This window comes from Gopherus flavomarginatus, chromosome 1 (genome assembly GCF_025201925.1).
Source record: "Gopherus flavomarginatus isolate rGopFla2 chromosome 1, rGopFla2.mat.asm, whole genome shotgun sequence".
NCBI lineage: Eukaryota > Metazoa > Chordata > Testudines > Testudinidae > Gopherus > Gopherus flavomarginatus.
The window spans coordinates 96,827,676-96,855,057 of record NC_066617.1 but is presented as its reverse complement, the minus strand read 5'-3'; the positions used below and the strand labels follow the sequence as shown (position 1 = coordinate 96,855,057).

At 45.2% G+C, this 27,382-nt stretch overlaps 2 protein-coding genes across 2 annotated transcripts in view; one reads left to right on the top strand and one right to left on the bottom strand.

Moving 5' to 3' along the window:
- The window catches only part of PHF5A (PHD finger protein 5A), a 9,145-nt gene extending 6,777 nt beyond the window's left edge, over positions 1-2,368 (bottom strand). The window contains exon 1 of the mRNA XM_050936033.1: positions 2,341-2,368. Coding sequence (XP_050791990.1) covers positions 2,341-2,368 — 28 coding nt within the window. The remainder of the gene's footprint in view (positions 1-2,340) is intronic.
- A 1,755-nt stretch (positions 2,369-4,123) lies between these two features.
- ACO2 (aconitase 2) lies at positions 4,124-26,951 on the top strand. Its single transcript, XM_050954222.1, has 17 exons — positions 4,124-4,292; positions 5,635-5,893; positions 8,138-8,230; positions 10,944-11,102; positions 11,571-11,721; positions 13,040-13,144; positions 13,755-13,846; positions 14,477-14,582; positions 15,686-15,843; positions 17,036-17,109; positions 17,936-18,047; positions 18,686-18,808; positions 19,141-19,296; positions 20,875-21,066; positions 22,496-22,628; positions 25,447-25,568; positions 26,460-26,951. The coding sequence occupies exons 1-17, from the start codon at positions 4,219-4,221 to the stop codon at positions 26,595-26,597; spliced, it is 2,247 nt and encodes a 748-aa protein (XP_050810179.1). The 5' UTR covers positions 4,124-4,218; the 3' UTR covers positions 26,598-26,951.
- Positions 26,952-27,382: the final 431 nt, after the last annotated feature.

Here is a 27,382-nt window from a genome sequence, read left to right as displayed (position 1 = left end):
AAGACAGAAGAAACAACTCTTGAACTTTGAAAGCAGATCCTAGCCTGACTAGTTTGATCAGCTATGTTCTGGAAACATAGTAATGGACCTCATTTTGAACCAAGTCTAGTGTAAATTTAGAAAGCACTTTATCTTGTAAACATTTGAGTAAAATGCCTTATACGTCTACTCACAAAAACGTATCTCTTTGTAGTTAAATAAAATTGTTTTACGTCAATTAAAACTAATCTAGTGTTTGTGAATTGTTTGGGTAACTCCATTTAAGGTAGCAGACTGTGGTGTGCTGATCCCCTTAGAGGGGCAATGCATCCAGTATATCTGTACTGTCAAGGATAGGGCTGGACAGTGCAGAAGACACATTTTGGGTGGAAAATCCAGGACTGGGAGTATTGGGGTCACCCTGCAAGTTGTGACCAAGGTGTCTGGAAGCCAGAGTGTGGCTGGTATTTGCTGACAGGCTGCTGTGCTCAGAGCAGCTGGACTAGCACTGTGGCTATACACAGATGTTTAGGGTGTGACCTGCATGCTGTTTGGCTGCTTATAAAGAGCCCATGTTGGGAGCTAGAGCAGCAAAGTGTTGTGAGCACCCAGGTTGCAGGGCGAGTGGCGACACAGCCCCTCTCTGGTCTAGATTGCACCTTGGAATGTCAAAGGTGGCTCAAAGAGGGGGTTGGCTTGGAAGCTGTCAGGGACTGAAGGACAGGCTAAGGTTAAGGGAAGGTCACAAGCCCTCAAGATGGGGCTCAGATGCTTCAAAGTACCACCAGAGTATAAACTTCCAAAAGCTTTTGCGAGGAGGAGGTGGGCCATAAGCCTCCAATGGCCCTTGACTGGGGCGCATAAGGTTTTAGTAGGACCCATGAGCTTCTGACAGGTTGAGGTCTTTGAGGCTTGCAGGAGGTGAAGGCTGTCAGGTTGAAGAGTGTACAACATTTGGGTGAGGTCTTTTTTTTCTCTGTGTGAAAAATCCACGTAAACAGGAAACTGATAAGAGTATTTGGCAATGATTTATGTATAAAGTAAGCAAATAGGAGAGAGAACCACTGCTAGATTAGAGAAATATTCATCTTAGGTGTCACTTGTTAAAAGCATATAGTACAGAGGATAAGGATGTGCGTACTAGTCCCTACTGTGTTGTTGCATAACCTCAGGCAAGTCACTTAACCTGTGCCTCAGTTCCCCCCTTACAAAATGGTGACAGCTCACCTTAGTAAATTACAATAATTAGTAATTTAAACTCAAATGTAACAGTAGTAGGGAGAAACTTTCAGAGAAGTGAATTTTAAAATCAGTACTGTCATGTTAATCATCTTCATATGTGGAAAAGATGAAATGATTCACATCATTTCTCTTCTTGGGTATGTCTCTTGTCTTTGCTAAAACCTAAAGTTTTGTAGACCTCCTGAGGTCCCTTCCAACCCTGATATTCTATGATTCTACACTGGGGTCTTTTGCCAGCATAGTTATGTTGGTCAAAGATGTGAAGAGTTGTGGATCCATGATCAGCCCAGTTGTGGTGGCAAAACACCAATTTTACCCGGTATAGCTTGTTTTGCTTAGGGATGGAAATGGACTAAACTATACTAACAAAGCTGTGCTTATCAGTATAAACTGCATCCACACTGAGTGCTTTGCTGGTGTAGTATGCAGGAACCCCCATACAGTGCTCTGAATGTAGAAATGGCCCAAGTGAGAGTGGCTTAGAAGCCTGTTTTCCCTTGTCTTACTGGCAACTTTCCCAGGCTGGATACCTTAATCTCTGAAATGTTTCCATTTCTCTCCTCCCTCCTGGTGAGTCTGAGAGGTTGTGGCAGGCTTCAGGCAAGGGTTTACTGCCTGGTATTGATGGCCTTAGTTACCATCCAAATATTTATTCCTTCCTTAGGACTCTTTGCCACGTTAATTTAGCGTAAGGTCCTACTGAGGCAAAAACTTAAATGATTTCTTTTACTTCCAAACACTTAGGATTCACACTGAGACAGTCTTAACCCTTCCCTAAAACCTGAGGGCAGGGGAGCCCGGCTTCAGATTTTGTTCATACCAAAGTCTGCACTCAAACAAAAAGAGTGGACTGTTGTGGAGACGCTACCATTATTTTAATTTCCAGACATCATCTGCTTAGGAAGTCGTCTTTGGGCTGTTAACAGTTCACTGTGTAAAAATGATGGCTGTTACTCTAGTTCCACTGTTGAAAATTCCTTATGTAGACAGTGAGTTAAATGGATTAAAACTCCTAATGAAGACCCAATCCACCAATACAAAGCAGAGCTTATGCTGGTGCAGTTTGTTCAACAGAACAGCTCCACACCGATCTGTAACTTGTCTTATTCTTCCTTGTACCTATCAGTCGCAGTTCTCCTTGATCCATCACCTACTCTCATGGCTGAAGTGGAGCCTCGACATAAGTTACAGGATGGTGGAAGGAGTTTTTACAGACTCCTTGTTACCAGCTCATAGGGCCTTTTCAACTTCTTGTTTGTGGTATCCAACAGAGGGTGAGGGTCCAATAACAGAATTAATCATTACAAGTTGCATGAGAATGAAGATAAATTAAACTAATTAAGACTTCAGAAAAGAGTTCTTGGGCATAAGCCCAGAAACGGGGGAGGAGACTGGGATTAAAGCAAGAGTTCTTGCAGTATATAGTAAAATGCCTTTACTAATTTGGGATTGGAAAGTGCTATTTCTTCCATGGCTTGATGGTGGAATCTTTGAGGTTTATCCTTCCTCTACAGCATTAAGTGGAGGCTTTCACAATAAGGTGGGTATACCTTGACTGCAGAAATGTCAATAACAAAAAAGTGATCTTGAACTGGTCTGAAGGAATTGGGAGAAGTCACATGGCTGATCAAAGATCGGCACGTACACTTTGAACAATGAATTAGCAGGGATCTAAGTCAGTGGTACAGTGAAATGTTTCATCTCTAGTACTTGCGCTTTGTTCTGTGGTTGAATCTTAAACCACATCCACCAAAATGTGGTGAATTATTAACCAAAAAAGAAGAGTCGAAGTTGATGCATTTTTAATGAATAGCTCTGTGACTTGCGCCTTTTTGAAGTGGTGTTCGCATTTGTGCCTTTTTATGTTTCCTAACTGACATGTGCTTTAATGATCTGAGACACTTTATTTTTTGTATTACAGTTGTTTCTAGAGGCTTTGATTGGGATCCCCTCCCCTACAACATGGCAAAACTAATAGTACAGATTTTTTTTTATGAAAGGACAAATGTATCTTGTTGGTAGTGCTGCTTTACAAAACTGACTATATAACCGCATTAAATGTCAATCCCAATCTTCCTAGATTTCTCAAACTTTTTTCACACATCTGATATTGAGAGGGCAATATAAATAAGATTCAGAGCATCCAAATATTGTCATGATCTTGCCTCGTTAGCTCACAATTCTGTAGTCAATATTTCAGAGGCTGGTGTCAAGATTATTTTGTGAAGAACACACCAGAGAAGAAGAAAAACGAGATGGTGGGGTGGGGTTTGGAGTTCCCTGCCCCTCACCAAAAAAGTCTACTAATGAATGAATAATTAAGGATAAAGGGGAATGCCAGGAGTAAGATTCAATGCTTAGATATTACAACGAGAGTTTATTACAGCTTCAGCCATTGCTGTTGTCTCCTCTTTATGTGACACCAGTGCTGGTGAAAGTTGCCAGATTTCTAGTTCTGACAGCAGGTGCCTAAGAAGTGTGGATACCCAATTTCCATTAATTGTAATGTAAATTGGATGTCTGTATACCTTATGCATCTTTGAAAAGTTCAGCCAATGGCCATCTAATCATGAGTAAGGTTAAGGTTTTGAATGGTTATTTTTAGTAAAAGTCAGGGACAGGTCACAGTCAATAAACAAAAATTCACAGAAGCCTGCGACCTGTCCCTGACTACAATTACTGTGACAAAATGGGTCTGACGGTGGGATGAGAGCCCGAACCCTGCCATGGGGGTAGGGGGGCACACTTGAACATGCTAGTCTTCATTTTCTAAAACTGTTTAATCAGTTTTTGTTGCTCATCTCATAGAATTAGTGTCCTAGAAATCAGAGCTGGAAACACACATTATTACCTTTTTTTTGTTGGTGGAAGATCACTTACAGATGTTTGATAGATAACCAATATAATCTTTGTCTCTTCCTCTTCCAGCAAGTCCTGAGTAAAGGAGTACGGCGGTACCATGTAGCTCCTGTCCTGTGCCAGAGGGCTAAGGTGGCCATGAGCCACTTTGAACCTAATGAATACATAAATTATGAAATGCTTGAGAAAAACATCAATATCGTCCGTAAAAGGTAAGGGTGAGAGGTGGTTTGGAGAACCCACCACCACAATGAGGGAAGGAGAGGAAAAGACTTCAAGGGGCTGTGGTAGCACAAGGAGAATCTAGTGGGGAAAGAGCAGTTTTAAGGGGCTGTGCTGCAACAATGAAAATTCTATGTGCTAGTGGCTCCTATGTGGTGGTGAAGAAGGGTGTGTGTGTGGCGGGGGGATTGCGGGGAGTATTTTTTTAATATGCAAACGATGAAGCCACTGCAGTGGAGGAGATGCTGAAGAAGTAGAAATATTAGCATTGGATTTAATACCAGCTATTGGAGATCATCATATTGTTTTTTTGTTTAATGTCAGGAGTCCAGTGGGAGTCTTGGTGTATCATGCCCTAGTCTGTTTGTACGTACTCATGGGAAACAGTGTGTGAGTAGTGCAAGAAAGACACTTAAAAAGTATCCCCGTCTCTCTTTGCACATTGTTTCCATAGTGAAATTATCATTCTGTATTCACGTGTCCAGATACCTACAGTAAAAGGTCGCCTAGGGATACCTTGCGTGCGTAATTGTGAACTTAGTTTGCTGACACAGAGATTAGTGTGACCTCAAGGTCACCAGTTTTACTCCAGACTCACCTTGGCAGTGGTTGAAAGTCATTCCCTTGTGATGGCTATTCTGTGTGCTTTGTGAAATGAGTTGGCTATCTCAATTCAGTCCATTGTAGCCAAGTAGGTTCATCACAGAAAACATCACCATTGGAATTAACTGGGGTTTCTGTTGAGATTTTCTGGGGAAAAAAACAAGGACTGAAAAGGTCCTGAACTCCCCACTTGTTTCCTAGAGCTGATGGATCATCACTCACTATAGGGCCTGGCACATGTAGATGTGATGACCTGTGTGGGTTCTGTGTATGTATTTTCTCTTTTAAAGTTTCCTGCAACTGCACCACTGTGGATTATGATCTCATAAGATGAACTGAGTTGGTTGACTGTTGCTTGTACTGCACTCAAATGTGTGCATTTGGAAACTTCTGGGGGGAAATGTGGATGCTTCAGGAAGGGGTGCTGATGGCTCTTGAAAGAGTGCTCATCCTTCTGAGTCAGTACTGAACCAGGGCCTCTGCGCTGTTTCATGTTTGAGTGCTTTTAACCAGCTGTCAGAAGTCACTGCGCTTCAATGTTGTGGGAGGAGTGAGTGGTCCCTCTGTATATAGTGTAAAACATGCCTTGGGAGTCTGGTTCTTCTGGATGATGTGTGTGGAAAAGTAAAGGAGTATCCTTGTTCATTTAAGATCCCCATTTAAATAGGGCAAAAAGATTGGAAAAACATGAGCTGACATTAAAATTCCTCCCTGTTGTCTTCCCCACAGGCTAGACCGTCCACTGACCCTGTCTGAAAAGATTGTATATGGGCACCTGGATGACCCTGTGAAACAAGATATCGAGCGGGGTAAAACCTATCTGCGCCTGCGGCCAGACCGCGTAGCCATGCAGGATGCGACTGCTCAGATGGCAATGCTGCAGTTCATCAGCAGTGGCCTGCCCAGGGTGGCGGTGCCCTCCACAATCCACTGTGATCACCTCATTGAAGCCCAGTTAGGGGCTGAGAAGGATCTTCGGAGAGCTAAGGTCATTATTGCACCAAGACTCATGATGTTTCCTATGTTTGGAACATGTGGTCCCCTCTAGAGAACAGATTTTCAGGAGAACAATCACAGGAACGGAATTTGCACCAGATTATGTACTGTACAGCACTATATATGTACATGGTGCAGTACAAAACCAAAGTTGTGAGAGGTGCAAGCCCCAGGGAGCTTACAATCTGAACTAGACAAGTCTGTCACAAACAGTTTAAAGGGTGAGGCATGATGTTGAGAAAAGACAGTTTTAGTCAGTCTGCTTTGGAAACCAAAGCAAAAGGTGTATTCTCGGCGTAGGGGAAGAGAGAGGCCATTTTAAAGGAGTGAAAAATGAAAATAGCTGATCTAGAGCATTAGAAATTTTCTTCCAGCAGTGATCAAAACCTGATATGTCTCAATCTCTAGAATACGCCTGGCCACATATACAGCAGTCCATCTTTGGGTGAGGGAGAAGCATTGTTCTAATCTCTGCAAGTTATCAACTAAGGGTTGCTCTCCCTTGTCGCTTTCTGGGGTGGAAATCCTGCAGGACTTTTCCTTTCCTCCCCTACAACCTCATGAATGATAGAAACGTATAGTAGAATATGGGAAGACTGAAGTCTACTGATGCTTTTCCCTCACCCTGAGAGCATAGGATAGATTGTGGGATAAGCTCCTGGTTTTAATGGACCATTCTGATTGCAGTGCTTGAGAGTAGCTAGCCCTTCTCATATGTCCTGGAGGGCAGGAAGAACTTTTCTCCTTTATAAAAACTGGTGAATTAATTTTAGCCTGCACACATGGGATGCACACATGGGATGAGCTGTATCTTAATCATCTAGTTTAATTTATAGCCCAAGATACTGGCCCAAGTAAGTGCATATCATCATCCCCTTCCTTCCCACCCCCCTCGCTCTCCCGGAAATCATAGTAAGATAAGGTGAATTATGCCACTCATGAAACTGAGGTCAGGAGCAAATTTCCCCTCATTAGGAGTATTTGTCCCATGCTTTGTGCCTCAGGAAGCTTGAGAGTTATGCAAGAGGTTCAGAATCTGGAGCCTTCTTACGAGACTGTTTGTTCCCTTTCTTCCCTTCACCCTCCTGCTGTTCTTGCTCTGGGTACTGAACATGTGCTCTGTAGTGTGATTGTATTCTTTATAGCAGTTCTGCTGCAGCTCTGGGCACCCCCTCCCTCCCCATCCGCTCTGGTATTAGGGCAAGCGAAGGTCCTGCCTGCCTTTGACTGGGTTTTGCTCTTGATGTTGCCAGTTGGCATGGAATGAATGCTGGCAGGGCAGAGAGTGGCTTGGATCTGCTCCTGGCACATCAGCATGCTCTGTTTGGGAAGAGAGCTGCACAAACAGAGTGAAATGACCTGACTCCCAGTGCAAACAAAGCTCAAAGAGCCCTTGCCGCCTCATGGGAAACTTCAGTAAATGTTCTGTGCAGAGACAATTCCTCTATTATCTCCACATAGTCTCCTCTCCACCCCCCCCCCTTCTCCTTATTCTTAAGTGTTTGCATGAGAACAGGGTGTCTAAGTCATCATCCATTCCTGTTCCTTATCGTATCTACTTTCCAGCTGCTGTGCCAAGAACATCTCAGGACATCCTACAGTCTTTTGCTTGCGACAATAAGTGATTGCCCTGGAAGGCTTCATAGTTGTGATCCTACAGATGATTGTGATGTCACAGCAAACAGCAGCATTGTACAGCTGGTAGAACCGGAGACTTGGGCTCTCTTTCCCACTCTACCACTAACTTCATCTGGCCTTGGGCTAGTCACTTAGCTTCTCTGACTCCATAGTCCCATTTTACAGATGGGGCAAACATGCTTATCAAAGCACCAAATAGAGCAAAGAAACTAGGAAGGAAGCAAAAGAGAAAAGCCCATGAAATGGAAGCAGGATGGTTTATAAATAGTGTGGGTTTTGTTTTATAACTTCAAACAGCAATTCTAACTCAGTCTTGAGATGCTTTAGTGGTGTCACAAGTTGTTGAGTTCAGTGCTGGGATCACTGTGAAATTCTGTGGCCTGTTGTGCTGGATGGAGGTCAGACTAGATGATGGCTGTGGTCCCTTCTGGCATTAAAATGATTTCCTGGAAGTCACTGACGCTGAACTTCATTCTCCCCTCCACTGCCTACAAAATGTCCAGGAAGCCATTGGGCTCGGGGGTGGCTGAACTCTTGCTCTGTGGGGAGAAAACTGAATGTAATGTCTTACTAACGCTTTATTTAACTGTATGAATAGGATGTTAACCAGGAGGTGTACAACTTCCTAGCAACAGCAGGTGCCAAGTATGGAGTAGGGTTCTGGAAACCTGGATCGGGAATCATTCACCAGGTAAAGAGTGCGTGACTGCAGTGTTTGAATGGCAAATGGCTCACCACCTTATGGTGGGGAGAGAACACGAGTGCAATTACTAAAAGAATCCCTCCTTCCAGGGAAAGGCATATCCCCTCCCTCCATGTTTAATCTAGACTGGCTGTGTTTGTCCTGCAAGGTGACCTCTTTGCACCTCTGGCCTAGACCATGACAGTTCCCCAAGGTTATGCTGGTCAAACTGTAATCTGATGCTTGATGGCCTATTATTGGCATTAACTGTAGTGGGAAGGGGCAGAGTTTCACACCTTCATCTGACTGGTTAATTGGCTAGCTTGATTTGGCTGGGGCACTAAAGTGGTGCTGTGAAGTAGCTTAGGCCCAATGTAAGTTGCCTTTATGGGGAGGGCAGAGTCTTTTTTAAAATCTAAAACCAGATGTATTTATGATCTTAGTTTTAACAAAACCAGGGGTTGAGATGGAGGAGAAGATACTCAAACACAGTAGCACTGTCTTATTGCCTGAGAATAGCAAAGCAATAACCAGTCTAGAGCAGAGGTGGGCAAACTATGGCCCAGGGGCCATATCCAGCCCGTGGGAGCCTCCTGCCCAGCCCCTGAGCTGCCATCTTCCCTCCCCACACACACACAGAGCAAAGCCGCCACACAAGCAGTGCAGCTGGCTCTGGCTGGGCGGCGGGGCTGCAAGCTCCTGCTGCTCTGAGAAGCATGGTAAGGGGGCTGGAGGGGGGAATGGATAAGGGGCAGAGGGTCTGGGGGCAGGGGTGTGGAGCGGTGGGGACAGGGAGCAGGGGGTGGTTGGATGGGGCGGAGGTTCTGGGGGGTGGTCAGGGGATGGGGAATTGGGGGAGGTTAGATAGGCATGGGAGTCCTGGGGGGGCTGTCAGGGGGAGGGGTATGGATATGGGGTGGGGCAGTCAGGACCGGGAGCAGGGGGGGTTGACTAGGGGGTGGGGTCCTAGGAGGATGGTTAAGGATGAGGATCCTGGGGGTGGGGTCCTAGGAGGATGGTTAGGGATGAGGATCCTGGGTGGGAGCGGTCAACAGGGGACAAGAAGCAGGGGAGGTTGGATGGGTTGGCGGTTCTGTGGGGGGTGGGAAGTGGGAGGGGGCAGATAGTGGGTGGGGCCAGGCTGTTTTGGGAGGCATAGACTTCCCTAGCAGGCCCTCCATATGGTTTTGCAACCCCAATGTGGTCCTCAAGCCAAAATGTTTGCCCACCCCTGGTCTAGAGTTACTTATGTAGACTTTGTGAAATGCAAAAAGTACCCTCCATTGAGGGTGAAAGTAACTTTTTTTCTTAAACAAAAAACCATTTCTAGAATTTCATGTTCCATTAGCACCTTAACGGAATACAATCAACTTAAAAAAATCACATTTCTCTCAATCTCTTTAACCTATTTTATAAGTAACACTTATGATAGGTGTAATTAGGAGACTGGAAGGAAAAGCCCATGTTACTTTTAGTTTGTCAGTTTTGTGTATTTGACCATGCTCTGTTTTGTAGCTTTCCCATACCTAGCTAATTGGCTTCCCCTGTTTATTTTGTGAATGTCCCACACAAACAGGGAAAAGATTGTGGAGGAACATGCAATTGTAAAACCTAAGAAGTTGACTGGAGGGTCTTGGGCAAGTGCACTTAAGATGTGGCTTAAAGGTCTCTGTTTGCAACTCATCTTAGAGCTGATATGTTACCTTCAGCCCATAATGGGCCAGCCTAGAAGGGAAAGGGGAGTGTCACTTGAGCCTGCGCAGGAAACTGTGGGAACAACTCACTTCTGCCACTGCTCTGGGACCATAGGGCAACGCTTACCATGTGGGCATGTGTCTGTGATAGTGTTTTCTGCTACCATCACTATTTGAGCACCTTATCAAGAATAGTTTCTAGCACTTCACCCTTTGTGGGGTAAAAGCACCGCTTGGAGCAGGGTTTCTTTGGTTGGGGCTTTCGGGCATAAGGGAATGTCAGTGCTGAGTACTGTTCTTTGTATTTTTTTTTCCTTAGTAGCATTGGGCAGGAGCTCTGGCTTAGCCTTGAGCTTTATCAGCTGATTAATTTCTTGGGTGGGATCAAGGCGAGTGTGCCCCTCTAACCCCAGTGCCAAAGGCCCTGCAAGTATAACCTGGGAGGAAAAGGTAGTTCAGCTGCTGTTGCTGTTTTTATTCTAACCCTGACCTGTTTGCTACCCTACCCCCAATGACTGAGGTGCGCTTAGGGCAGCCTTCTTTGGACCTGATGGAGAGGGCTTGGAGACGAGGCCTTGCTAGGCCTGATGAATGAGGGTCTCAGGTTAATGCATGAACCTTTGTTTTCAGCCATTGGGGTCACCTGAGTGGGTTAGCTGGGTTTTTATGAAACAGATTCTGCCTTTGACACCTGTGTGGAGCCTTCTGACTTCATGGGGATCCCACACAACCCTGTACCATGTTGTATTATCACTGGCTTCATAGCCTTCTCTCTCTGACTGGACTGGTTGAGATTCTTTCCTGGCATCTGGTGAAGGGCTACTTGTGGCTGACTGGACAAATCTGCTTTGGTGGGAAATGCAGTTGGAATGGCAATGAGCTTGCAACCTGAAATAATCTAGTGACCGTCTTGGGATCATGACCTACAAACTAAATCACTGATCTGGTCCAGGGCTCCTTTTGCTCCTGGCTCTCCTCTTCACTAAGTTTCATCTTGTTGTTTGTTTCTCCACTTACGTTTGTTTCAGATCATCCTGGAGAACTACGCGTACCCTGGGGTTTTGCTCATCGGTACGGATTCCCACACCCCCAATGGAGGTGGCCTGGGTGGAATCTGCATAGGAGTGGGTGGAGCCGATGCAGTAGATGTCATGGCAGGCATCCCCTGGGAGCTCAAATGCCCAAAGGTGAGATGGTGGGGGAAGGGTTAATTCCGAATGGGCCAGGGGCTGAAATAATGAGAAGTTAAAGGGGAACTTGAATTTCCCAGATAGATGAGCACTTTGAGCCACTATAACCTTGGGAAAGTAGACTAGTCTAGAAACAACTAAACCATGCTTTACAGGCAACTCTGAGTCTCCTCTCCCTGCATGTTCATTTTTATTTTTTTGTGTGCCTCAAAGGATGCATCAGCAGGAACTTCCCATTAATTAGCCATGCAAAAGGATTCAGGCCTCCTGGCAATATAGGTTTCCTGGAGCTTTGGTTTGATACTTCAGGATTTCCTTCCTTGCCTCACATACCGATTCTGGGCACTGATGCCACTCGGAAGTTAGGAGGAGCGGGATCCATGTAGATGCTCATTGGCTTAGCCAGCAGAAGATAAAATCTCCATATTTTAGCAAGCTTTCTCTTTTTTTGTTGGTGTTCCTTAGGTTATTGGCATAAAACTGACTGGCGAGCTGTCAGGCTGGAGCTCTCCTAAAGATGTGATCCTGAAAGTGGCTGGCATCCTCACTGTGAAAGGTGGCACAGGTGCCATCATTGAGTATCATGGGCCTGGTGTGGACTCAATCTCCTGCACCGGTGAGGCAACACCATCTCATTTACTGGGGACATAGATTGCTGCTGGAGGCTGCGGTCTCTGGACAGTAATGCGCAGACTGATGCTGTTTGCTGTTCTGATGATCATGGGGATTGACTGGTGGACTGAGGGTAGGAAAGGAATGTGATGGGAGTTCTTTAAAAGAACCCAACCCCTGAAACTGGCCTGGTAGTTAATGTGCTGCTTTGGTGTCCCGAAGACACTGACTCTAGTTTTGATTTCTTGCAACGCAGGCTGACAGAGCAAGGGAATGCTGCACAAGCACAGAGCTCCTGCCAGGGTAGGAGTGATCACTCAACTGTGACTCCTGCAATTCAGGAGCATAGAATGGCTGTCTGTAACAGGGGAGTCTTGTTAAATGGCCAGTCAGGACAGTTGGCAGGATGCAGGGGCCTCACCTGTGTTTGGAGGAGGTGGAGAGAGATTTTTTTCATGGTTCTGACAGGATACAGGTGGTAGATGACCTTCCTGTGTTTGGGTTTGGACACCTGATCAGGCCTGTGTAACTAGAGGAAGGAAAGGGAAGCCAGTGATTGCTAGTGAGTGTTGGTATGTGCACTGGTGCTGAAGAAAGGCCTCTTACAAGAGCGAATGAAGATAACTGGAGTGGGGGAGAGATGAAAGGTGATTGGTCAGTAGTTTTTGCTTCTAGAGCCCTAGACAGAGGCTTTGGGCCTGCCTGTGGCGATGTGAAAAGTGGCACTTGCATAAAATGCTCCTAAAACTTCACCACTGTGCTCTTGAAATTCATGACTGATCCCAGTGGCATAAGAACATACTGGCTTTCCATGCTCAGTCACTGAAAGAATAACTTTTACTCCATTTAAATCCACCTTTGTCATTTTTCAGTCGACAAGATCAATACTACTGGCTCTTCTGGCTAGAGAAATGCTGTATAGCTGGGGAGGAGTTTGAACCCTGCCCCTAGTATTGTGCAGGTAGTAAAGAGACTGCTGCAAAATATGCCCGGTGGCTTCAGCAGATACAACCATATCAAGCCATTATTTCCAGTCAGCTGTGTTTTACCTTCTAGAACGCCCCAGCCCTGATCTCCGCACTTAAAGCTCTATACAGTCATGTGCATTCAAAAGGTCATAAATATCTGGCATTAAAAAGATGGAATACTGGATCAGGTGGCCCTTAGACTGAGCTGATGTGGACTTCTTTTCCTGTGCCCACCTCTCCCATTTTGTCCTGGCCTTGCCGTCTCCAAACAAAAGCAAATCTGTGGTGAAGAGCTGAATGCCTTTAAATCCTCTGCCACTTAGTTTGTGGGTCTTTCCTCTGGCCTGTCTCTAGGTATGGCAACAATCTGTAACATGGGGGCAGAGATTGGTGCCACCACCTCCCTTTTCCCATATAACCACCGGATGAAGAAATACTTGAGCAAGACTGGACGAGCTGGTAAGAAGCTTGGGGAAGGCTGGTGGCAGGGTGCTCATCTCCTCTAGCTTTGGGTGCTCTACTGTGTTGCACAGGGGTGGTGCCTATGGCAGTCAGCACCGTAGAGGTGGCCCACTTGCTTGCCCTTGGGGGATGTGGGGATCTTTTGTGCTCCTCACCAGCACCCCCAGAAAGACTGAATTCAGGAGAGGCCTTCATGGGCTCTAGAGAGAGCTCTTGGTCAGACAGAAGAATGTTAGAAGCTTTTGCCCCTCCATTAGATTACCCTCTTGATTCTTGATGTCAGACTCTTCTGGAACCTGTTACTTCGCATGCTACTCACTATGGGAGTTGGGTGGAAATGCAGCTAACTGGTACAGTAAGAGGGTGCTTTATGAGCACGCCGTCCCAGGATGCCAGGTGTATGAGGAGAGGTCAAGGGTGTGTGCAATGTAAAAGGCCCGATCAAATCTGTTCACTGAGTGGTAGTCACCTGGGTTACATGGTGCAGGAGGCAAGATACCTGGTTAATGGTGGGATTGGGAATAGCCTGTTGACAGTGTCCCTTAGGACATATGGTGTACAGCCTTTCCTGACCGCTGCATTTTCCAGCTTTCTTTTCTTATTTCAGAAATTGCTGCTTTGGCAGACGAATTCCAGGCACACTTAGTGCCTGATGCTGGCTGCGAATATGACCAGCTGGTTGAAATTAACCTCAGTGAGGTGAGTCTTGTTTCATTACCTCTTTCTTCTTGAACATTTAGATGTGACTTTGTCCTAGATGAATAAGGAGCAAAGGTCTAACATGGGATACTTCATAGCACCCTACGGAATCGTAGGCACTTCATAGCTGACATAAAAAGACACAGTGCCTGCCCAGAAGAGCTTGAGCTCTAAACTTAGATATGACACAACAAACAAGGGTGACAGATAGTTGAGGAGGTGGATGAAGCAAGGATGAGGCTTGACAGCAAAATGCTCATGTGTTGACTCAATTCAAGCAAGTGTCCGTCTTGGTGATGCTATAAAGTTTTCTTTCTTAAACAAAAATAAAAAAATTCCAAAGCCTGTTTTCTGACTGAATCTCCAAAGCTGTCTGCCTTGTGCCCTCAGGTATTTCCTTAACCAGAATTTAGGAGAGATCTCTTCAATTTGTTGACCTCTTCCTGTTACTGAGGTGCCCATAATGGAGAGCTCCATTTTAAAAGGACTCTCCAGGTCAAGAGTAAATCAAATATTTTTTTATAATTATTTTGATTATTGGGTAAAACAGGCATTTTATTTTGGGGGTGGGGGGAATGCTAAACATTACCTTTGTGTAATCCCTCAGCTACTTGTCATTGTTTCTTAAAGCTGAAACCCCATATCAATGGGCCTTTCACGCCAGACCTGGCGCACCCTGTGGCAGATGTTGGTGCTGTAGCAGAAAAGGAGGGCTGGCCAGTGGATATTAGGGTTGGTGAGTAGCCTGTTTCCTGGTCTGCATTTTTCCTTGCTAACTGACTGCTCTTGCCTCAAGAGGAAGTGGCTTGCCATCTCCATTCAGTCTGGGCCTGCTGGACTCTCAACCACCACCTGTCTTTCCTTTAAACTTGCCCTTCCAAAGCCTGGTCTCCTTTGAGCCCCAAGAGTTGGTCATTGCCCCAACTCAGCATGACCATTCTAAGACCTGCTGGCCTGTAAAGCAGAGCTGGATTCTTGTTCTCTCATTTTCAATATCGTAAAACACCGGCTTTTTTCTCTGTCACTCAGACTGCGGCCCTCAAAAGGTTACACTTCAGTCTGGAGAAGTGTTACAGTGATCTAGGGTGTTATCTGTAACTGAGAGATGGGGGAAATTTCCCCCATCTCTCAAACTTGTTTACTTTGTGCATTTGACAGCACTCTGGTGTACAGTCAGTTTCCTGTGTTCATGTGATTCTCTCACATAGTAACAGGAGAGAGACAAACATGATTCAAGAGAATCAAGGAAGACCCAAGGAGAAAATGTCTTATAGTGAAACTTAAACTGAACAGATTGAGATCTTTATTTTTAAAAAAATGGACAGGTGACTTGATTAGTGTATCATTTCCTTCACAGGGAGAAAATATTGGGTACTAAAGAGCTCTCTAATCTAGTGGGGAAAGGCACAACAAAACCTATGGCTGGGAGCTAAAACTACGCAAATTAAAACTAGAAATAAGATGCAGTGAGGGTGAACAGCCTTTGGAACCACTCCCGGGAAGTGGCGAATTCTCTCGTTTTGAAGCCATCAAGAGATGAAGTTATGCTTTAGTCAGATGAAAGTTATTGGGCTCAATAATGGGGTAACAGAAGATAAGGTCCTTCCTAGCTTTAAACTCTATGAATTTTAAAGTGGTTATGAAACCAGAGAAATTGGCTGGGAGATTTGGGGTAGGTGCACTACCTGAAACCACTCCTAGCTCTCTTGTTTTTGTATGTTGTTGGGGCTTTAGATTGGTGTCCCTGTGCTTTCTGCACAGATGGGTAGGTCTGGAGGAAAGGAACCTATAATTGGTAGTGAAATAACTGCTTCCTGTTTATCCATCAAAACCACACAGGTCTGATTGGCAGTTGCACCAATTCAAGCTATGAGGATATGGGGCGCGCCGCTGCAGTGGCAAAGCAGGCACTAGCACATGGGCTGAAATGCAAGTCTCAGTTCACTGTCACACCCGGCTCGGAGCAGATCCGAGCCACCATTGAAAGAGATGGCTATGTGAGTACGCACACCCCCAGCCTTTGAGCACATAACCATCAGAGGAATGAGTCTTTTGAACTATTTTCCGGGAATGGCTTTTTTCCAAAGAATTTGAGGTCTGGAGGCAGGTGCTGGAGAGTTTAAAGTCTCTCTTCTTGCTGATCTCTAAAAGTCCTCTTGCTGTGATCACCCCACTGGTGCGCTGGCTGCCTTTCCTGCTCCCAACTATATGTAGGGGTTAGCTTTAGGATGTGAGCCAGTTGCCACTACCCCACTATCTCAGCATGGTGCTCCTGTGCTCAAAACAGCAGGGCTGAAACTGTGTGAAACTGAAGCAGCCAGCAGGGACTGGAGCTGCCCGAGGAGAGACACCAGCGTTGCAGACACACAGCCACTTCCCACTGTCAGAGTCGCAGCATAAAAGCTTCCCAAGACTGCTTAGTAAGGCTGACTGAAAACTTTCCATCAAAACCAGTTGTGATGGGGAGAAAAAACTGATTAGGCAAGGGGGTGGGAGGGATGGCACAATCCATGTTCTGACCAGTTCCACGGCTTAATAAAATCCAAGGCTGTCCCATCCAAACTGGGACTGCTAGTGAACCTGCCACATCAGCCTTCATTTCTGAATGTGTACACCTGTGTGTAAACTTCCCACTCCACACACCTGATACCTCTCCCAACACTTGAGTCTTCACACTGCCCATTGCAATCTCCTGATGGGTATCCCAAGCCTCTGCATAACGACTCTGCCCACAACTGGTGGTTTTTGAATGGATCCCTTGTTTCCCACTCTGTGTCTGTAAAATGCTTTGCTCCCGGGTATCCTGTATCTGGAAACTAGGGAGTGTACCAATAGTTAAGAAGTGGCTTCTGGTCAAGTGAACTTAGTACTTAGTGCAAGGTACTGGACTGGCAGGCAAAACCTTCTAAAACCAGTACAGGATGAGCAGCAGCAGTACAGATGCCCACCTTTCCTCCCCCAGTACCAAAGTACAGGCTCTCCTGGATTAAACTGTCTGTTTCAAAATGACTCAAATGAAGTACACAAGAATATTTGCTTCCCCTTTCAATATGGCTTCAGGTTGAGGTGCCCTAGTTAGTGACATCTCTTTTGCCAGAAACATGGCAACTGCACACTGAAAGGCTGGAATGCAGACTGCTGGGTTGCTTTTTCTGCTGAGTAACTTTTTGTTCTTCCTTCCCTCCCCAGGCTGGAATCTTGCGGGATGTTGGAGGGGTGGTTCTTGCCAATGCCTGTGGGCCATGCATTGGGCAGTGGGACAGGTAAGGGGGTATGAACATGAGAAAATCCCTTCTACAGGTTTATTTCGAAGCACTTTTCATACAAACTGGTATCCTGAAGTGCTCAATAAGACTGACTGGCATAGCAGAAGCTCTCAATATTAAGAGTACCAAGCGAATCAACTAGTGCATTTTGGCCACAGATGATCAATAATAGGAGAGAAAGGAAGAGTTACAGACAAGGGAAATTTTCAGTTGAGATTTAACATGGTGGGAGGGGGGAAGAATAACTGGGAACTGTAGAGGGGAAGACTCTTGAAAAGAGTGGGCATATTTTAGGAAGGGGCAGAGGAGGTGAATAAAGAGAAAAGGTATGTGTGAGAGGATGGAGCTAAGGCTCTGCTGGGTTTTTGGTTTTTAAAACCAAAGGGTGACATTTGACCTGGATCCTGTGTTGTATAGGTGGGGAGAGCCAGTGGCACGGGGGTTTGGAGAGTCTTGTGTTCACATCTTCTTTCCGAAGGATTGGAGTAGCGTTGCAGCCCATACTGTGTGCTGCTAGACTTCTTTTGAGTAGCACAGAGATGTGGAGAGCTCAACCTCCCATTAAAATATCAAATATCACTGCTCAGCAGTGGCTCATTCAGTGTTGCACACTATAACCTATGCTCCTGAGAGGGAATGTTAGGTCAGAGCACTGACCTGATAGCTCTCAAAGTACTGTGTGATCTCTTCCACCTGGAAGATGCCACAAAAGCCAGACCAAGGGGATCTTTAACATCTTGCTGATTCTAGAAGAGTCTCTAGAAGCAACATACCGTTTGGTGGCGTTAGCAAAGTACATTTGTTCCTCTGCATTTCTTTGTAGGAAAGACACCAAGAAAGGCGAGAAGAACACAATTGTTACATCCTATAACAGAAACTTCACAGGCCGCAATGATGCTAACCCAGAGACGCATGCATTTGTGACCTCTCCAGAGGTACAGTACACAGGCTGGCAGGAGGGAGCTGGACCAGTGGAATGACTGGGAATTCAGTTCCTGAGACTACATTATCTTTAGAGGTCTTGCTTTCTGGGTGGGTTTGGGAAGAAAAATTGGCAGCCCTGATATGGACTGGACTTGACCATGTTCCAAATGCTCTGGGATGTGGGAAGAGGCCCCTGAAGGCCATTGTAAACTTTGGCTTTGATTCTCTCAGTATAAGATGCTCACTGAGAAATCAATAGTCTGGTTGCCCAAAGAGCTATCAAGATGAATTATTGGACAATCTCCAAACAGATTCTAAATCTTGCTGTAATTCAGGGGTGGCAACTTCCTACTCTACCTCATAACTACATTGTTCAATTAAACTTTTTTATATAGGCCTTTAACTCCAATCTCTTCAGTAGCCCCAAAACTAATTTATCTTGGCCTGATTGCATTTCACTGTGTTACCCAAAACAAAAACATTTGAGTTCCCATCTCCCTGCAGGCACTGCCTCTATTGCTAGTCTTGGAAGCACCATGACTTCTAGGTCTGAGACTTTAATGTTGGGCAGAGTTGGGGGTAGGACTTTAAAATCAGAGAGCTGGAGTGAGCAAAACGTATTTTTACGACCGACTGTATACTTTCTCAGATTGTCACAGCCCTGGCTATTGCAGGCACCCTGAAATTTAACCCTGAGATGGACTTCCTGACTGGAGCTGATGGGAAGAAGTTTAAACTAGAAGCACCTGATGCAGATGAGCTGCCCACACTGGTAACATTTGTCTTGTAGACTGACTTTCCACCAAGTGGGGGTGAAGGGAGGCATGTAACATCAGTGGAAATGTATATTACTGCTTGATTAGATATAGTTTGGCTGTTACTGGGGGGAGGACCACCCTGCTGTGGGAGTGGAGGATGGCACAGAGGAAGAAAACTGGGTGGTTGCTCATGGAAGACCTCTCATATACGAACAACCACTTTATTCCCATTGTTGAAACGCAAGTTATGGCCTTATGTAATAAAAGAACTTGGCTTATTTTTCTTTCAAATACCATTGTGAATGTGGTTGAAGAGAATGGTAGTGAACTCTTTCTTTCCTTACAGGAGTTTGACCCAGGCCAGGACACCTATCAGCATCCCCCCAAAGACAGAAGTGGGCAGCATGTAGATGTAAGCCCCACCAGCCAGCGCCTGCAGTTACTTGAGCCCTTTGATAAATGGGATGGCAAGGATCTGGAAGACATGCTGATCCTCATCAAGGTCAGGAATGAGGGGTGGATTGGGGCTCAGATCTGAAAGGACTCCAGGTAGTTCTAGAACAGATCCATAAAGCAACTGTGGGATTTGGGTGACCTGACTTGGTAGAGAAACTGTGCAAGGTTCTAATGACCCACTCAGATTAGCAGTTTTGACAAGTGTATAAAGCAGGTGCTCACTCCCTCACAGAAAGGGGGTGTGAGTGACTTGTTTGTGCTGATTTCTCGCCCCGCCCCCATAGTTTTGCAAGGTTACTTTAAAAAGTCATACAGTCCCATAATGCATTAGCTGCATAACCATGGGATGTGATGTCGTCTTGACTGCCAGCTGCTCAATTAATATCCTGAAGCATAAGACTATGTAGATCTTGTCATTTTATTAGCCTACTTCAGCTAGTGCCACTTTTATTTACTATTCAGAGAAGTGTCTGATCCTCTTCTGAATCTCTCCTCTGTTTGCACCAGTAATATTCTGCCGCGGAAGGCTAACAAGGGCACTTCTGTAGCATGTTCCATCTTTCCTGTCGTTCCTTTCTAGGAGAAGTTCTTATGCCTCAGGCATTTCCTCCCCTTCCCACCACAAACGCGTTATTTGTATTTCTGCTTTTCGTGTCCTGCATGTCATGGATAGAAGTCCCTTCACAAAGCTAAACATTGCTCCCTATATTTTAATAGGGTGTGACAGATGGAGCTTTTCATGATTCTTCTAAAGGAAGAGAGAAATTAAGTCAGCGTGAACACCCCCAATTAGCATGGGGAGTTCTGAAATGCAGTCCTTACAATCTCTGCACCCCTCCTGGAGCATGTTTCCAATTCCCATTGGTGCAGGAAGTGAATGTTGGGTTCCTTGGTGGCCAGTGTTGTGGTTTAAAGTGTTACCACCAGGTTGTGCTGTTCTTGTTTCATCCCAGAGCTTTTTGATGCTAGCCCTTGAAATCTGAATCATGAAGGGTTCCTTTAACTAACACTCTGGGAGTCTGAGGCTGGCAGCGATATTTACAATCTATCTCAGAGCTGTGAGCTCTGTCTTTACAAGCCAAGAAAGGTTGGACCATTTCAGTACTTGGATTGGTGGCCTTCATAGAAAAAACAGGTGCTGTGGAAAGTGGGGTTGGTGAATCAACAGATGTGCACTATTCCTTCTAATTCCTTACTGAACCAGTGCTCCACTATGAAGGTAAGGAGCACTGTGCTGCCTTTTGGATGAAATGTAACAGAAATTGCTTGCTTCTGATTCCTAATGAACCCACTGCTATGTGAAGTGTGAAAAAGTGGTTGGGTCAAGGTGTCATGGCTCAATTCCAATGTGGAATTCTGCCTTTCTAAAATTCTTCCAGCAGTTTCAAATAGATGTTCTTCCCTTACCCTCCATTGCAGATGCAGAATGATTGCTGCATTTTGTCCCAGAGATGGCTGTGATTCCATATCAGGTGTGATGTCCCCACATACATGGCTTCCAAAGGGCTTTAGGATCCTTCAGAATGAAAAGTGCTCCAGAAATGCAAAGTCAGTCCTTACGGCATCCTTCCCTGAGTGAGGAAAGACTTTTTTCTCTCATCTCGTTTCTTTTGCTGCACTCCAGGTGAAAGGGAAATGTACCACCGACCACATCTCTGCAGCCGGTCCATGGCTCAAATTCCGTGGCCATCTGGACAATATCTCCAACAACCTGCTGATTGGAGCCATCAATATTGAGAATGGCAAGGCCAACTCAGTGCGGAATGCATTAACTCAGGAGTTTGGGCCAGTCCCAGACACCGCTCGCTACTACAAGGTGAGAGTTCCTACCTTACATCCACCTCTAACGTCCGAGAGTATCTGGATGTGTTATGGTGAGAGGTACTGGTGACTGCTTAGATCGTTAACATAGCTGTTACTTTAAATTGATCAAAGGGCCCCCCCCCAGCCAAAAGGAGGTTGTGAATTGACCTAGGAACATTTGGAATGAGTGGATGGAGGGGATTTGCTGAGTAGTGCAGGCATGTGAAGGCAGTCAGGGCAGAAACAGGCAGCTGGAAAGAGCAGCTGAAAGCACTCTCTCTGGCCGTGGAAGAAACCTAGGGAAAAGCTTGTGTAAGGGGTGCAAGCTGAACAAGTGTTCTTGGTGTGGTGAGCAAAAGGTGTTCCCTGCTGCTTGATACCCTCTGCATTCAGAGACATGGAACACTATAAATAATGTACAAAACTGTATCAAAAAAATACAAGACTATCACCAATTTCTGCTCCCAACTGGAACATCTCCAGCTCCCAAACTTTTGACTAGCTGTTCAGCTTTGAAAAGCTACGGCGAAGGTGCTATGCTTCATGCTATTCTGCAGTAGAGGCCACACCATACCTCACCACTTAGTATTTGGGTTATCTCCACGGATCCACTCTACTTAGATCGTGTGGGGTAACTACCGTTTTCCTCTCCCTCCCTGGAGGAGAGAATACCTAGTGACTCAAAGCTTCTCGACCCAGAGCTCTCATACTGAAGGGAGACCCTGGAAATGCTGCTCAAGTCCTTGCTGCCCTTATGAGCACAGTTGTGTCTTCAGGCTATGGTGGAATCTCTTCACTGGAGTTTGTTCCATCTGTATGATCAATCTGATCAATAATTTTCCAAATAATATCAAACATTTTGCCCCCTCCATTCTTTGAAAACTCCTTGCTGAACTTGAGGATTATGGAAATTGCTAGAGAAAATGCCCTTACCACCCTATCCCCCCAGCTTAACGAGTGTCCATGGGTTAACTTCCTATCTGCTGGAAGAATCCTGGCTCTTGGGAGCAGTTCCAGGAACATGCCATGTCTACCTTATGTGGCCTCTGCTGGCAGGGTGGCTGCCACAGGACAGACAATTGCATTGGGGGACTATTCAGGAAGAGTTGTGGTTGAAACTCAACCCTGAAGGCTAAGCAATATCTAGGGTCTCCAAAATCCATTGTCCAGTCAGTCCTCCATGGCCAAGGATGACAATACCTAGCTCTTAATAGGATGGGAGACACATAGATGTGGGGGTCAGAGGAGCCCTTTGGGGGACACTGCTCAGCAGATTTTTTTTAATCCATAGAGAACTAAGGAATGGAAGCTGAGTGTGACCATGCACAGCTGACCTTTATTTTGGCATATCTTAACTTCTGAGTGCTTGGCTTGCAATCTTAATGCTCTCAACATAACTTCTATGTGTAATATAAAATTATTTGCATTGCTTTTGATCACAGAAAAATGGTATCAAATGGGTGGTTGTTGGGGATGAAAACTATGGTGAGGGATCGAGTCGGGAACATGCAGCATTGGAACCACGTCACCTGGGAGGCAGAGCCATCATCACAAAGAGCTTTGCCCGGATTCATGGTAAGTACCACCACCAGCACCTGGATACCGTGTGGTGTATAAGGAGGTTGCTTTATGGCTTGGAAGACCCATTTCCTTGATGATGTGTTCAGTACAGGGGGCAGGAAGAACAGGATTTACTGGAGCAAATCCATTGTCCATCTAGTCTGGTGTCCTGCCAGCAGTTAACACCTGATGCTTAACATGATTAGCATTGCTTTTTTCTATTAGCATTAGCAGTATTTTATTCCAGTAATGCCTAAAGGCTGAATTCTGGGTTGGGAGGCCATTGTGGTAGGTAAAGGACACAGAAGACCATTCTTCCTGCAGTGAGCTTGCAACCTAAAGCTGTAGACTGACAACTGAAAAACTCCCTGAAAGTGCAGTACAACATTTCAGTTCTCCCTTTGCAAAACAAACCCATCCTGCTGCATTGACCTCCTGTGTCCAGCTGCCTGTCAGACTTCTTCAGTCAATGGTTGCCAAAGTTCTCCTCTTCTTCTCCCATACTCTCATGGAGATTCAGCCTTGTTTTGGGAGATCGACAACCCCCTGCCAAAAGTGTGTGAACTCTGCTGCTTTCCTCTCCCCATGATGGTGGAAGAACAAGTCCTATGCTTATCCCTGGGGGAGGGGATGAGTAACCTACATGCTCTAGCCTGCCCTGGCTCCAGTAAATCTGGCACTTCCCCTCCCCATAGAGTAGGTATTTTCAGGTACATATATTTGAGTGAACAGTGCTCTGAGGAAGATATTAAATAATGGACATGAACATAATAGTCAAATGATTAAATGCAATTTACCACCATACTTTAAAGATAGACACAATCTTTCTCCTCTCCCAAAGTCACTGGTGGGTGCTCTAAAAATCTACCTGATTGGAGGGGGAGTTGTATTCTTGAACCCAACATCTGTATAGAGGCAAATCAAAATACATCCTTTTCATCACTCCAATATTTCAGTAATCCATGAGCTCCCACTGCCATTCTGGGGCAAAAAGAGCTAATGTGATCCTTGTGTGTATAAACAGGGCAGTAGGAGTCAGGAGGTGATTTATCTCCTGTATTGGCTTTATTTTGCCACACTCGAGACCACTTCACTTCAGAGCTTTATGCATTATTTCAGAAGTCACCATTTTTTAAGAGGATGTTGAAAGAGCCACGAACAAAAGATTAAGCTCTTCGTATAGTACAAGTGTTTCTTTCAATCTGTTTAGCTCACCAAAACAAGGACTGAAGTGATTTGATAAGTGTGAAGTACCTTCATGGGGGGAAAAAAAATCACATACTAAAAGACTAATCTAGCAGAGAAAGGGTTAAGAATCAGTGGCTGGAAGCTGATCAGACTGAGAGGCTCAGCTTTTAACAGTGAGGATAATTAATCACTGGAACAAACTACCAAGGGAAGTGATGGATTCTTCATCTCTTGATGTCTTCAAGAGTGGATGCTTTTTTGGCAGTTGTGCTTCGACTAAATACAAGTCATGGGGCTCAATACTGAGTTAACTCAGTGAAATTCTGTGACCTGTGCTATATACCATGTCAGACTAGATGAGTTAATAATTCCTTCTGGTCTGAATCTATGAATCCCTACACACACAGGAACAAGCTTCCCCAAGAAGCTTGTTAGGTCCACTCCCAACAGCGATTAAAAATGACCCAAAAAGCTTACAAACTATCCACTTTACTATAAAGTCTCTAAGTTATTGCATTCCCATCAATGTTTCTTGCTTGGAAAGCCATTAGAAGTACTCTTCTTAAGAGGCGGGTATGGAAGAAACACATGCTTTGCTGCTTGGCAGACTCAAAGCAACAAAGGTATGCAGGGGGTGAGGTGGGATAGCAGAGAGTGACTTTTAGATCTTTTGTAATTGGCTGTTTTTGAGGAGAGGGAGTTACTAAACCAATGGTGGTAGATGTAATGCAATCATTCAGAAAGTTGTGTACCACTGAAACTCCACCTGTGTCTCAGTTGTTTCCATGTGTTTTTTGAAAATGTGCCTTAAACAGTCTCGGCTTTTTCAATAGGATCTGCAGTGAGACAGAGTTGGGTGCATCTCTGGATGCTTCCATCCCCAATTTCTTAACAGTTCAGCCATGTTTGAAAGTTCAGTGTGTGCTGGATCTCAATCTGCCCACAGTACTTAAAGACTAGATAAAATGTTACCACGCTGCCCCTAGAAAAGCCAAGCATAGTTTGGGGCAAAATTATAGAAGGATTGATGTCCTGTTTCATCAGTGTAATAGATACACCAAGGCCTCCAAACCTGAACCATGCATTCCATGGTCAAGGAACTTTATACTGTGGTAAAAACATCTGCGAAATCTCATTACTCACAAGATCTGAAAGTCCCTATATATGTAGTATCAGTATTTATTTGTACTCTTGCAGGGCCTAGGGGCTCCAGCTGCATTGTGCAAGGCACTGTAGAAACACGACTGCTGCTCATTGTGATATTCAAGTATCAAACAGTATGGTGGATATTCTTGTACCTCTGTGATTCTGAGCTTATCCATCACATTCCCTGCAAACTTCCCTTCCACTTAACAATGCTCCTTCTTGTCCACTTGCCAACACTGTTGGGTGAAAGCAAAAAAATGAGGAACATACCTTCCTGATGCTTGTCAGCAGACTACTCCTGTCCTTCATTTCATTGCTCAGAAGAGAGAAGTGAGAGTTGCTGGATAAAATGAGCACTGGCTATGGAGGTACCATTGCCTGAGGAGCAGCCATTGCATTGTCAGTATATTATGCTGCAATACCTAAAATGTGGAATGTTGTTTATCTTCTATGCAAGACTCACTGAACTGTCCTATACCCTTTTCCGTCTTATTTACAGAAACCAACCTCAAGAAGCAAGGCCTGCTGCCTCTAACTTTTGCTGACCCAGCTGACTACAATAAGATTCATCCTGTGGACAAGCTGAGCATTGTGGGTCTGGCAGACTTTGCACCCGGAAAGGTAACTGGTTGGATTTCCTTTTTGCAGCAATAAGCTGCATTTTGCTTCCACTGAGCTCACTCCCAGGGATCAGAGATTTCTAGGGGGAGGGAGGGTTATGACTAACTCTGCTCCTAGAGCAGCAGTTCTCAAACTGTGGGTCACGACTCCAAAGTGGGTCATAAGCCCATTTTAATGGTTACCAGGGCTCACTTAGACTTGCTGGGGCCCAGGGCCAAAAGCCTGAGGGCTTGAGCCCTGAGTGACAGCTCAGGTTAGTCTCCTTGCCTGGGACTGAAGCCCTGGGGGCAAAAGGGCTTGGGTGGGCTCAGGCTTCAGCCCTCTGTCTTGGGGTTGGGTAGTAAATGTTGTTGTCAGAAAGGGGTCACAGTGCAATGAAGTTTGAGAACCTCTGTCCTAGCAGGAGTGATGGAAGCCAGGCCTAGTGTTCTGAATGGAGTAATTACAAATATAGGAACTGCCAACCAGATCTGAATGGTCCAGTATTCTGGACTTACGGGTGGTCCAGAGAGCTGACTCACTGCATGGTGCTAGCTTCCATTCCTGCTGCCTCTTTCCATTGAGGATGAGGTAAAAATAAATTACTTCAGTTATTGCTGGTCCCTGTAACAGATTTGCTGTAGCTGCCACTGGAGTGTTACGGGATTGCAAATGGGAGAACTGAGCTTCCTGACTGCAGATGGAAGAGGTAGTGTCTATAGGGCACTTGAGTTCAAGGACCCCTGGATTAGAAATTGAGTTAAACAGAAGGGGTCACTCACTCACTCAAAGTGATTCCTTTTAACACTTTCAACAGGGTAGGGCATCCTGCATTGTCTCTTATAAATGTTGCTCCAGGAAAAGGGAAAACGTAAACTCCAATCTTTTGCTTCCGTCCTCTCCCCTCTATAGCCCCTGAAATGCATCATCAAGCATCCCAATGGGAGTCAGGAAACAATCATGCTGAACCACACCTTCAATGAGACACAGATAGAATGGTTCCAGGCTGGCAGTGCCCTGAACAGAATGAAGGAGATGCAGCAACACTGAAAACAGCTGCATGTACACCCAGTGGACTTGGCCCAGATATCTTCATAAAGTGCAATTCCATGGCTGGTGGACATAAATGTCTGATCAAATGTAACCGTAGCTGCTTTTTTGTAACTGTATTAATTCACTGACACTGACCAGGGAGTGCAGCTCAGCTTGTTGCGTCTTGGTTTCCAAATTCCCCAGCTCTTTGGTTCAGATTTCACTTGTATTTATTTTTTGAAGATACTGCTCAGTTGGCTTTTTCTGTCCAATCATTTCATGGATGGCTGAAGAAGTTTAAAGTAGGACTTTCTGGTTCTTGTGAAAATATAAAATCCAAAATAAAGATTCTGTGATGGACATCTATTTGAACTGTTATACTGGTATTTTTGATCACCCTCCTCTCTCTGCATGCAAGAGGTTGAAGATGGGGCTGTGTGACTCCAGAAAAGGTGTCCACTTGCCTTCACTACACCACCCTCTCCTCTCAAGGGCATCTGCACTCCTTTTGCACTTGTGAATGTCAGTTTATGCCCCAAAAGCCCACTTTCATCTGTGACAAGCCAAATGATCAGAGGGAGAATAAGCAGACAGCTGCACACCGTGATCCATCTGTATGACCTCCCCAATTGTCTATTGCACTTGTCTCCCAGGAATAAATTCATCCACCCTGCACAAAGCTGTTACAGGCAGAAATCTTGCTGTTCAGCAATTCCAATCTCCACAAACTACACCTTCCCTCTGCCCTACTGATCAAGTCTGTTCTAATACTCAAATTCCCTTTTGGAATTGGCCTAAGACCT

Coding starts and splice junctions, on each gene's coding strand:
- ACO2 (XM_050954222.1), top strand. CDS start 4,219: ATGAGCCACTTTGAACCTAATGAATACATAAATTATGAAATGCTTGAG. Junction 5,894..8,137: donor AGGATCTTCGGAGAGCTAAG/GTCATTATTGCA, acceptor CTGTATGAATAG/GATGTTAACCAGGAGGTGTA. Junction 11,722..13,039: donor GGACTCAATCTCCTGCACCG/GTGAGGCAACAC, acceptor GCCTGTCTCTAG/GTATGGCAACAATCTGTAAC.